Consider the following 12563-nt stretch of genomic DNA (forward strand, 5'->3'; position numbering starts at 1 on the left):
CCACTCTGCTTGTTAGTCTTAGGGGCACGAATCCATATTAATCGAGATTTCAATGCAAGTACCGAACATCAAGTGGAAAAAAGGAAAATATATGAGGAATTTCACTACTTTTTTTTTAACATTGTATAGATGATATATTCTTCATATTTTTGTAACAAATTATTATTAATTTCATTTTGACAGCTAGTGGCAAACGTGATAGAAAGGGGCAAACCATATGCCTTAACATTAAAGCAATGTTTCAACACCACCAAATAGTTAGGTAGGTGTCTAAGGGACCATGTTCCTCTTTTTGGTTATACAAGTACCACATTCTTTGGGTTAATTCAAATACAATACAAAAAATATTTTTCGAATTTATTAGTCGAACATAAAAACACTCTAGGAAAAGTAATTTTTTTTTCCCGAAAATTACTTCTAACAACAAAAGTTTGGCCAAACATGCTATAAGACGGATGGGATACTTCTATTTCAAACTTTTAGTTGTATTTTCGATTTCATGGAGCACAAAAGGGGAAGGTTATCCAGTTCCTTAATTTCTCAATTGAATGCATAGATTCAACATGATCCAGACAACATGAATCTTATCTTAGCACAGAACTAACAAAACTGCATGACCCTACAAAAATGTCGTCATAGTGTTACCATCATAGTCGATCTTGTAGCCTCTCTCTTCATCTCCGCAGCCTTTCCACTTCCCCGGAAATACATGTAGACTAGCTGCACAAGGTGGAGCAAATTTGAAAAAAATGTACACAACTTCTCAAGTAATATGACAAAGGAAAAACAAGTTTTAGGATGAGAAGCGAATTTACAAGCAAAATGTCTGATGTGAAGGGAAATGAATTACTCATCGAATTCTACTATGAGTGACCAGTGGCGGAGCCAGGATTTTTAATAAGGGGGTTCAATAATTGAAGAACTAAACATATGAACTAATCGAAGGGGGTTCGACATCTATTCTATATACATAAAAAATAATTTTAACTATGTATAAATAGTAAAATTTTCCGCTGAGGGGGGTCGGATGACCCCCCTCACAGAAGGCTGGCTCCGCCCCTGTGAGTGACAAGTCAAGAATTGATATACTCAAATAGCATGAATACGAACTCATATGAAATATACGACTCAGTAGTGCTTTCAAAGGTAAACTTTGAGACATAAATATAAAAGCGTACACCAACCAAAGCATGTGTTAGCCTAAAAGATCAATTCTAGGCAAGATACCACTGTTAAAACAAGGAAATGAAAGAAGTGAATCATTTTTGTTAAACAAGGATAGATCAAATTATCAATGAAAACGTAAATTAGCTAAGAGAACTGATATAACTCTAGCTAAACATGGTCCTCTCGAACAGGAAGGGAATTCAACTGGTTGCAAATACAAGAAATGTTTTGTACCAACAACCATTGCCCATTCTAACATAAAAAAATAAAACAACTTACGTCAAGAATTTCCCCTTGAAGAAAATTGGAGGTGCCGCAGCAGCAGCAGTGCAGAATCCAACGTGAAACTACAAGATGAAAAGAAGTACACATAGTGCTCAATAAACAACTCAACAGTATAATAGAGAGGGACACATATCAAACTAGGCACTACAAGCCTGAAAACAAACTAAATTGCCTTAATTATCAAATGATGAGAATGGATAACTCTTTTGACAAAATTAAACACAATATGATCACATGCGGTCAAAAGCATAGACTAACCTCCGTCGCTACTATCCACTAAGGACCATTGGCTCCATAAATTCCAATTCGAGCACCCTGTTACACATTCAAATATTATTGCATTTGATACACGTGACATTCTTAAGAAGCAAAAACTGATACAAATACTAAGTGAGCCTATTGCTTACATGTTCAATACCGTGAGCCCCTAATGCAGAACCAGTCTGCAAAATCTCTTCATAAGCTTCTTTGTAGGTTTTCCAGTTATAAGGACTCCACTATTTTAAAAAGGAAGATGGTGAGTAAATACAGAGAAATATTTTATACTCCACTAACACTAACGATGACAGAAATCCAGATAGGTAGACAACATTGTACTTCACCTTTCCACCCTTAAAATTACACCATCCCAACATTCTATTCCCTGGATATTTTTCAACAGCTGTTCGGTGGATCAAAAAAACATTTTTTTACCTTTTTCCTATCAATCCGCGTAACTAAACTGAAAGCAAGGATAAACAACTATGCTTTACTAACATTGGATACAACAATATGGAGAAAGCAAACAAGAAAATCTAATAGAACTTGTCTTTTGTCCCTTTCTTTGTTGAAGACGTGATTAAGTAAATAAAAGCATGTTCGACTCCGCAACAGCTTAAGCTTTAGAGGTCTATGGATTCAAGTTACACCACCATCCATCATAAAAAAATATAAAGAAGAATTTTCACCTTCTCATATGTTCATGCAATTCAACAGTTTTTATTACTTCTACTAATCCTAAAACACATTACCATCAGTTCAAAAGGTTGCTGAAGCTGAAGGGAATGGGGAATGTTACCTAAGGAGTCGCCAAGCTGTACACAAATCAGGATAAGCTGGAGTAAAACCAATTTTAGCTATTGGATGTCGATAAACAAGACCAATAGATGGCTGTCCATTTTTGCCTTCTTTTCTTTCTTCCACCTTCACACCAAACATGGTCATGCTCATTTTTCCAGTTCTTCTGACTCAACCCAAAAGGCTCAACTCGAATTATATAACAAACAAGGCTCATATAAGGGCACAAAATAGAAGCTAGTCAATTCAAATTACATAAGATATGTCAAGAATGCTACTGAGCACAAGGCCACACTTAGCCTTGATGGGTTTATCAACCTTCTGAATCTACTCCTTTGCCACCTTCAGAAACTTCATCCACAACACCTTCAGATTCTGTAAGCTTCTTCACAACTAAATCGAGTTCCATTTCCTGACTAACCAAATCAGCAAGGTCATATCTGCCTGCATCACTATAGGCATCTATGATTGCGTTGTATAATGACTCATTGGGCTCGATGTGTCCATATTTTAACTGGCCATATATCCGCTTTATACCTTCAACCATGCCAGCTTTCCCATAGCAACCTACAAGATTAATAAATGTGACAATATCTGGTTCCAGTCCTTCATCTTGAATTCGCATAAATATTTTTAGTGCCTCATCAATTTGGGATGAAGCTCCATACACATATATTGCAACATTGTAAGCAAAGAGATGGAGTCCCAGTCCTGGTTGTGTGATAACGCTGCAGGATTCAATTGCAAATGTGTGCAAGCCTACTGCAGAGTAAACAGCACTTATCACTGCCTGTCTGGCATAAGGTTTACCTTCTCGGTAAGACAACTCGAGCTGTCTAACTGCCTCTACCGAAAAACCTCCCTTTTTCAATATTGTGAATAAAACCTTAAATGTGCCCCCATCTGGCAGAAGTTTCTGGTTAATCATTTCATGCAGCAATTCCCCACATTCAACAAGCTGCCCATTTGTGGCATAACATGCCATTACCTTATTGAATGTCATACAATCTCTTAAAAGTCCAGACTGCTTCATCTCCTCTGCTATCTCAATGGCTTCATCAAGCATACCCATATTCTTGTATGCATAAATCAAGGTTGCAAAAGTAACACCATCAGCCTGACCTTTCTCCCTCAAATGATTAAATATCATTTTTGCTTCCGAGACCATTCCAAAGTCTGCATACAGATTGAGCATACTATTGGATGCAATGATGTCAGGACCTCCATGCAAGTTTTTAATCTGCTCATACAGTTTTTTCGCTCCCTCTACTGATCCAAGCTTACTATAAGCCTTAATCATTGAAGTCAAGATTATCTGATTAGCTTGAATCCCAGAGTCATTCATGACATGGAAATAATGCATAGCTTCTTCAAATTTACCAGCTTCAGCAAACCCATCAATTAAAGTACCATAGACAACCTCATTTGGTTTTACACCTGCTTCGGACATTTCATCAAAGACATCAACTGCATCAGAAAGCCTATTCATGCGCACATAACTAGCAATGAGTGCAGAGAAGGTAGAACATGAAGGTTTAAATCTCAATCCTTGCATTTCGGCTAAGAGCTCTTTGGCTTGGTCAACTAAATCACCCCCAGAGAACATTTGGATTAGAGAGTTATAAGTGCACTCATCTGGCCATGTCCCTTGGTTTTTCATTCCCTTGAAGAGCGAGAAAGCTTTATCATATAGCTTTGCGATTCCATATGCCTTGATCATGACATTATATTCTGCAATTGCTTTCTTCTGAATAACCTTGTCTGTTCTACCAAAGAACACATCCTCGGCTTCTGCCCAAAGTCCCTTACTAGCATATGCATCAATGATGGCAGCATAAGCTGGCGATGAGAACCCACCGTTCAATTGACACTTCTCAAAAATTGCCTTTGCACGATCGATCAACCCTGCATTGATGTACATTCTCATAATAACAGGGAGAGAGTGTTCATCTATATACATACCTAAACTTTCAATTTCACTAATCACATTTTCAACCTCCTGGACCATATTTTGCTTGCATAGTGTTCGAATAATAGCCCTACAAGTCACAGCATCAGGGAAAAGTCCCGTCCTCCTTATCTTTCTGTACCACTGAAGAGCCCTATCAATCTTACCTGCATTAGCATAAAGAGACAGGAAGATGTTGTATGTTTTAGTATCAGGAGATATTCCTCTTTCCTCCATCTTATTCAGCAATGCTTCTGCCTCTTCCAAGTAGCCATGACTTCCACAAATAAAGATCATAGTGTTAAATGTTACAGCGTCCAAAGCCACACCGGATTTCAACATCTCATTAAACACATTTGCAGCGTCCTTCAAGCGACCAGCTTTTCCATACAAATCAATCAGAGTATTGTAGGTGGCTGTCATTTGAGGTTTCCTACAAGTTTTCTCATTATCTAAAACTCTAGACGGGTTCCTCCCTCCGGTCCTGAAAAGCTCAGTCAACAAAAACTGTTTCAAACTAAAAGGTTCAGAGTCATCTATAGAATCCAAATCAAAATCATCCAATTCAATCTTCCCAGTACACCAATCCTTATAAAACCTATCTGCTCTATCATATTCCCCTGCATCCTTTAAAACTTTAACAACTGTATTCATCGTAACCTCATCCGGAAAAATTCCCCTCAACTTCATATGTTTAATCCATAAAAGAGCCTCCTTCACCAACCCTGCTTTCCCATACACATCAACAAGCATTCCATAAGTATTATTCGTCGGAAAAACACCATTCTTCGCCATTTCAATCCAACAAAGTCTCAACTCATCCCATTTCTTAGCTCTACCTAGTGCTCTAAGTATAACATTATAGTGAATTACATTCGGAACATAATCTTTCTGCGATTTCATCCACTCGAATACCCGAAGAGCTTTTCCCCAATTACTCTGCTCTTTAAGAATCACAGTTTGCTCTTTAGGACTAAGCTTCCCATAATACAAATTAAGGGTTTTCTCAACATCACTTTCTGTGCGTAAAGAACGCAAAATCGAAGGTAATATACCTCCATATCCCTTCCTTTTACCATTAATAACCGTTCTTGAAGGTAAAGCTTCAGCCTTTGAATGACACTGTAGCTTAAACCCTATAAAAACCCTATCTTTATCATCTCCTTGAAGTTTTAGCTTGTGGGGTTGCAGAATCTTGATGTTTCTGTGTAATGGGTGGTTAGTTTTGGATGAAGGTTGAGATTTACAGATTTGTTTTTGGGTAAAACTGTGTAAGTTAAACCCTAGAAAAACCCTAAAATTGAAATGAGAATTAAGGTTTTGAGATGAAGTAATAGGTTGAGATTGAAGTGGAGCTTCATAAGGTGTTCCAATCACCATGGAAGTGTATGTTTGAAGCACCATTTTCGGCTTGTTTCCAGATGAACAAGAAAATAAGCAAATTTTATTTACTCATTAACAACTGTAACAGCTGAAAAAAAGGAAATAAGCTGCCGGCCAGAAATAAAGAAAGATATTCCTGGAGGAAAAAAAGTGTTTAAAATTAAGTTTATTTTTATGAAGATTTTTTTTTTTGTTGAAAAAAAAAACAATTTGAAATAAAGAAGTTGTTAGATTGAAGATTTGTTATATTTCCCTTTTTATATTTGGAATAGTTGTATATGAGTCGAGAACTTTTTGAAAATAGTAATCGTTTTTTTTATCTCTACGAGGTAATGATAAAATCTACGTATACTCTATTCTTCCTGAATCTTAGTTATGAGATTTTACTAGTATTTTGTTGTTGAAGATTTTTGAGTAAAGAGGGACTTATTAAAGAAAAAATCTTCTTCCACAGAAATAGACTCACAAATTTATTTATTTATTTTTAAGAAAAGACAAAACTACGACTTGTTTTAACGTGTTTTGCACCAAATTTTTTTCTCCAAAAAAGATTATTACTACAAAAAGCTTTTCCAAATCTTTGTGCTATTTACCATTATTCATTTATCTTTTGGAAAAATACAGCAAGACAATTTTTAACCAACACATTTATGGGATAAGATGGAATATTCGATAATTAAGTATTTATATTTTATTTGATTGAATTTATAACTAATTCGAAGGTAAATTTATACCTAAAATTTGGTGTTAGTTTATCAAACTTTTTACTCTCAACATAATTTTGTTTGCAAACTAAATGATTCTTAAAACATTACAAAGTTTTATTAAGAATTTGGTTGGACCAATTGGAGGATATATTTATATAGAGAATGAGAGATTGTGGAAAAGAAAATTTCCAACAATATTTGACTTATGAGAACTTATGCAATTTTAATTAAAAAAATAATTTTGTGGCTTGTAATAAGAAAAAAAAAAATGTATTGTTAGTTTTATAGTGAACAGATTATACAATGAACAAATAAGAAAACCAAATTGTCTCTTCTGCATTCTACTCTTCCTCTGCCTAATTATTCCACTTCTTGCATAGGAAGAATTAACAGGATAAACATACATTACTTGAAAATTATATGCAACTTATTTGCATAACATCTTGTATAGCCACAAATCTGTCAAATAACTAGTTTGACTCTCGAAATCCGAATACTGCCATATAAATTGAGAAAAATGGCACAATGAGCATCAAATTACTATGAATATCCACATAACAACAGACTGTCCAAAAGAAAGGGCAAGTGTTACTCATTGATATCACTATGTACTCCAGAATTACATTTGCATCATTCAGGTATATCCAGTTAAGTTGTGTACTGATGAAAGCAATCAAAGAATTTAACAAACCCGAAGACCAAAACTGCATATGCTCGAATGACCCTACAATAATGTCGTCATAGTGCAGCCATCATAGTCGATCTTGCAGCCTCTTTCTTCATCTCTGCAGCCTTTCCACTTCCCCGGAAATACATGTAGACTTGCTGCACAAGGCGGAGCAAAATTGAAAGATGCTTGGGGTGAGACAAAACCAACCAAAGTAGTATGACAAAGAGAGGCAGATGACTAAACCTGTATAACCCATATGCTCATCAGTGTTTCAAGACAGAAGAATCCAGCTCCAATGAAGTAGAATATCTGCAAACGAAAATCATGTTTAAGAAATGAAGCAAATTTACAAGCAAAATGTACTATTTCATGGGAAAAGAATTACTCATCAGATTCTTTTAATACAAAGAAAAGCTAAGATTTGTTGATATAGCAAATAGCATGAATACAAACTCAGATGAAATATACAACTCAGTAGTGCTTTTAAGGTAAACTTTGAGACAAAAATATAAAAGCTTACCCCAACCAAAGCATGCCAGCCTAAAAGATCAATTGCAGGCAAGATACCACTGTTAAACAAGGAAATGGAAAAAGAATGAGCCATTATTTTTTAAGAAGAAGGCATCATATTATCGATGGTAACATAGATTAGCTATATAACTAAATATAACTCAATAGCCAAACATGGTCTGCATATCCAAGAAACATCTTGTACCAACAACCATTGCCCACTTAACATAAAAAGGTAACTTACGTCAAAGATTTCCCCTTGAAGAAAATTGGAGGTGCCACAGCAGCAATGATGCAGAATCCAATGTGAAACTACAAGATGAAAATAGGTACTCAGAGTCCTCAGTAACAATGCAGCAGTTTAAAGAAAAACTAAAAAGGAAATGTAGTATTTACCACGTAACTTAAGAAAAACCACCCAAATTTCAGCGCACTGTCAGTCCTGCAAACAAAATGAATATCAGAATAAACTCTTTTGGAAGGGACAATCACACTACAGAAATAAAAAGAAAAATAATATAATCAATTCCCTCCCATAGGTGAGCACACAACTATTTCTCCACAATAAGGAAGCACAATATGTACCTCATTGCACGATAGAGAGGCCGATACCACAATACATAGGCTCCTGGGACACCTGATATTAAGTAGATAACAGCAAGCAACCAGATAGTTGGACCTACAACAATAAAATGTAAACCTTAGATGGTTAATTTTCACAAAAGAATAAGAGAGGTCAGTAAATGAAGTTCCAGCGCAACCCCAACCTTCTCCTCTGATCCAAGCTAAGGTGACAGCAACAAGGTTCCATACAAGACAGACTGCCAGACCTGCAATTTACCATGTCCAATGTCACTCAACCATATGAGCATTAACTAAAGAAATCAGTTCCAAGAAAGTAGTCTGATTGAACAATAAAAGAAAGAAAATGACTGTAATGAATCATTCTAACAAAAATCATCTAGAAAATTTCCTTCATTCTCTTTTATCTCCATTTGAACTGGTAGTTTTGAGATGTACAGCTACAAGTGATATGAACTAGTATGACTTTCAAATCTTTGCCCCAAATTCCACAGACAATAGCAGGCACTTAGAGGAAATCGTAGACCCTCTTAATCCATGTGTCACTAAAACCATTTGCACAAAAAGCTTGTCTAAAAGATTGAGTTTATGTTTTAAAGTCTTTGGGAGCATAAATGCTACTATTATGCAAATAGGTAGCTTGGAATACCATACAGAACACTCTCTTTTTTTGGAACATAGTCAACCAAGAAAGTAGTAAATAATAATAATATGCATCCAAATCTTCTTTTTTTTTTGGAACATTGGTAAAGTAATATGCATCCAAATCTTTCAGGTCAGTTTAACCTATAAGGTTGAAGATTACTTATTGGAAAGGTCAAGATAGAGGCACTAATAGCATCCATAGAGAAGATATTTATAGGGAAGACATACAGACATACCCAACAATGTAGTGAATGCAACATATTGCAGCTTCTGTAGATGAATTGGAATTTCATTTGCGATATCGTGATGAATGATGGGGAAGAAAGGTGGCCAATTCTTGTCGTCAATCACTACACCAGCTGAAAAAGGAAAAAGAAAGATTGGAACTAAAGTCAATTAGCAGAGGAAAAAAAAGAAGCAAAAGCCCTGAATTAGTTCAAAGACTGTAAAGACAAGCGTGTATACAGTAGAAAACTACCTCTTGTTATTGCATCCTCCTTCCTTTTAAGTTCCTATATTAGACCAATAAAACTGACAATTAATAATATACAAAATGCCTAAAAGGAAAAGACAGCCCGCAGCACCTTGAGCCAAATAAGAGATAATATCATCTATAGCAAGACAACAATAATTATTTGGTAGTAGATAATCTTGCACGTTTTCCATAATTAACAAGCAATAGAATAGAAAGAACTTGTGTTTTCTATTGTGGAAGATACGCAAGACATAAATGTAGAGTAACAACCCACCTGTTCTCTTTTCTTTAATTCAGCCTCTTTAGCTTGGAGTTCTTTCTCTTTCTTCTTCATGTCCTGATTAGTTATATGAGTAAAATACATGATCACTCAAACCTATACTCCAAATGAACACAGGTATAGTAGTCACAGGGAAGAAAAAAGTGCAAATTCAATTTATCAAATCATTCTTTTACCTTTGAACCATCAAGAGGAATATCAACGGTTGCGCCACGATCATAGCCGGCAGGTTCATGAGGAAGAGGATAAGGCCTCGAGTTTGTAGCAGCAGGAACACTTCCATTATTCTGCAGAATTTAGTAAGTACTAAGTGCCATAATATGCGCAAGTAAGGTACCCGTGTACCATTACTAAGACTAAAAAGAAGAATATGCAAATGGATATTCTCACTATTCAAGAATGAAGATGAAGTCTTGCATAATATGCACACAAGAAACAATTCATCAGCTTTTACGAGATTGAAAATTTCCTGCTCCAATTATTTCAGAATATCAAACTAGATTGATAATCCCAATGTCAATGAAGTCCGTAAGTTACATTGTGGACAGAGGACAAGGTCTTAATAAAACACAAATGCATAAACATCAGCCCTTAGTTGTACATTTTGCTAGTAGGGTGTGTAGACAAAATTGATTTTGAAATAGCTAAGGAGACAAACTACTTCCCCTCATTTTGCTGACCACACTAGTTGCAAATGCATTACCATTTTGTTAAATACATTGACAGGTTATCAGAAGGCCTTAGAAGCTAGTATTAAGATACTTGGTTGGGGACCCTAGTATCAATAATAAAATCAAATCCCAATATCTATATGGCTGTAAACTGCTACACTGGCTAACTAGGATGATCCACACTCTGGTAGGAATTGCTTCCTTTATCCGAGAGATGAGGCTTGATTTTTATGAGAAAACTTTAGTGTGATCCACCTTTTTCAGCAGCACTTGGGCCTTTCATGGGGTTAGAAAAATTTTGCACGTTTATTACATAAGATTATTTAGAATTCAAGAAAATGTAATAATTTCTTTTTCCATATCTTCGCAACTCAGTTTTCAAATGAGAAAACTCCCAAGAATTTTGGAAGAAAATCTTATCGTGTTCATATAAAATGGGCCAGTTCTATTGAACCTTATGTAGAGGTCCTCGGTCCTAAAACAAGAAAAATATGAAGCACATAAAAAACTAAAAAACAAGAAAAGAAAAGGAAGCACGATTCAAGTAATAATTTGTGGGAAAGAGCAAAATACAAATGGAAAAATGTAAGTTCTATCTGCCAAAGTTAAATCAGCACTGAGCACAATATCCATAAATACCAAACAACAACCAATCATCCCAAAGATGTCATACTGAATACTATTATCCCAAAAAATAAATTCTGAGACTGCAGCCACATTGTATTATTCTGACACTTGTGCTAAGGCAACAAAATTCCCACCCTTCTCCTCCTGCTCAAACAACTGATATTTTTTCTTCCAGGCTGTGTTCGGTATGAGGGAAAACATCCGATTTTCTCATGTTCGGTTGGTCAAAACTTTTGGAAAACTTTTTCTCTAGGAAAACAAGTTCCTTAAGAATGACTTCCCTAATGGAAGTAGGGAAAACAAGTAGCATTCCACATTGAGTGTCCTCTCCACCCTCCATCACACCTCATCTTCACCCCAAACCGCGTATCCCCCATCCCCACCACACCACCTCTCATATTATTTGTCTAGATTATACACAAATGTTTTTAGAATAATACTTTATGCTTGTGTACCGGACACAAGAAAATAAGTAGAAATCCACTTATTTTCCTAGAAAACATTTCCCTTCATACTGAACACACCCTTAATCTTCCATCACTCTATAGAAAAAAATTCCCATTCTATTGCAGAAACTACTTTATTCACCTAATCTAACAATCCCACCCCAGACATTGTCATCTTGCATGATTCTGATAAGAAAATCAAGCCACAACTCAATTCTCCAATAGCTCAATTACTACAAGCTCGTTCACTGAAATTCAAATAGCTCCCAAATCCTAGAGAAGCAGAATTATTTTAACCCAGACTAAACATTTCAATTACATTCTCCCAAAAAAGAAGTTGAATAGGAAAACACGATCCACAATCTTAGTAACAGATCTGAAAATATGTACCAACAAAACAAAACTCCACACCCAGTATTCACTTTCTGCAAAAAAACATATCTTTAACACAAGAAATTTACCCCCTCAAAAGCCCATATCGTTAAAACCCACAATTTTCAAAATGTCACACAAGATAGTACTAGTACTTAAGAAGAGTAAAAATGAGTCTATGGGTATATACCGAAAATGGGTTCACTTCATCTTCTTCAGCAAAAGGATTGTCATTGTAACGCCCAGCCATCACCTATTCCACAGATCTGGAAATGTGCAAACAAGCTCAAATCTGAATCTTGAACAACTTGGGTTTTAGATTTCCAATATGTATTCACTTTTTTGTGAAAATAGAGTGATATTGTACTACTTTTTTCTTCCCTGAATTTGCTTCTGCTTTAATATTCTTCTTCTTTTTGCCAGTAGAAATTGCACTGCACGTTACAAAGTAGCTATTCATTCACGGGATGACAGCAGAGACAAAGGCTTTAAACAGTTATCACTCACTCTATTTATATGGAGATAACAATATTAGGATATCCAATGAAATTATTTTATCCCGCATTTGACTACGAATATTAATTACTCTCGAGACTATTTTACTAATTTTATGGGATATTCTTATCTATTTATTCGGCTATAGGTGAACTTGAGTCTTGATTCAGTTTCTTTTTATTTTCACTTAACTGCAGCTAAATGAGTGAATTTAAATTAATAAATATATATTCCATCCGATTTC

The 12563-nt window shown here is 35.5% G+C and overlaps 2 protein-coding genes across 4 annotated transcripts; both read right to left on the reverse strand.

Annotated features, from left to right (window-relative positions):
• Nucleotides 1–447: 447 nt before the first annotated feature.
• Nucleotides 448–5963, reverse strand: LOC102579894 (pentatricopeptide repeat-containing protein At1g73710). Of its 3 annotated transcripts, none has more exons than XM_015313460.1 (5): nucleotides 2510–5963; nucleotides 1860–1949; nucleotides 1711–1767; nucleotides 1447–1514; nucleotides 448–716 (listed from the first exon to the last, which is right to left on the reverse strand). In XM_015313460.1, the coding sequence occupies exon 1, from the start codon at nucleotides 5858–5860 to the stop codon at nucleotides 2822–2824; it is 3039 nt and encodes a 1012-aa protein (XP_015168946.1). In that variant the 5' UTR covers nucleotides 5861–5963; the 3' UTR covers nucleotides 448–716; nucleotides 1447–1514; nucleotides 1711–1767; nucleotides 1860–1949; nucleotides 2510–2821. The 3 variants fall into 3 exon arrangements, with proteins under 3 accessions (XP_015168946.1, XP_006357522.1, XP_015168945.1); XM_006357460.2 differs by having other exon boundaries at nucleotides 448–720; XM_015313459.1 differs by lacking the exon at nucleotides 448–716 and adding an exon at nucleotides 749–1229.
• Nucleotides 5964–7054: 1091 nt separating this feature from the next.
• Nucleotides 7055–12323, reverse strand: LOC102580442 (secretory carrier-associated membrane protein 1-like). The gene is made up of 12 exons (XM_006357462.2): nucleotides 12015–12323; nucleotides 9885–9995; nucleotides 9703–9765; nucleotides 9432–9465; nucleotides 9190–9312; nucleotides 8494–8556; nucleotides 8312–8405; nucleotides 8123–8168; nucleotides 7971–8038; nucleotides 7737–7785; nucleotides 7460–7525; nucleotides 7055–7371 (listed from the first exon to the last, which is right to left on the reverse strand). The coding sequence occupies exons 1-12, from the start codon at nucleotides 12072–12074 to the stop codon at nucleotides 7285–7287; spliced, it is 864 nt and encodes a 287-aa protein (XP_006357524.1). The 5' UTR covers nucleotides 12075–12323; the 3' UTR covers nucleotides 7055–7284.
• Between the last annotated feature and the right edge of the window lie 240 nt (nucleotides 12324–12563).

The sequence above is a fragment of the Solanum tuberosum genome, unplaced genomic scaffold (genome assembly GCF_000226075.1).
Source record: "Solanum tuberosum cultivar DM 1-3 516 R44 unplaced genomic scaffold, SolTub_3.0 scf00233, whole genome shotgun sequence".
Classification (NCBI taxonomy): domain Eukaryota; kingdom Viridiplantae; phylum Streptophyta; class Magnoliopsida; order Solanales; family Solanaceae; genus Solanum; species Solanum tuberosum.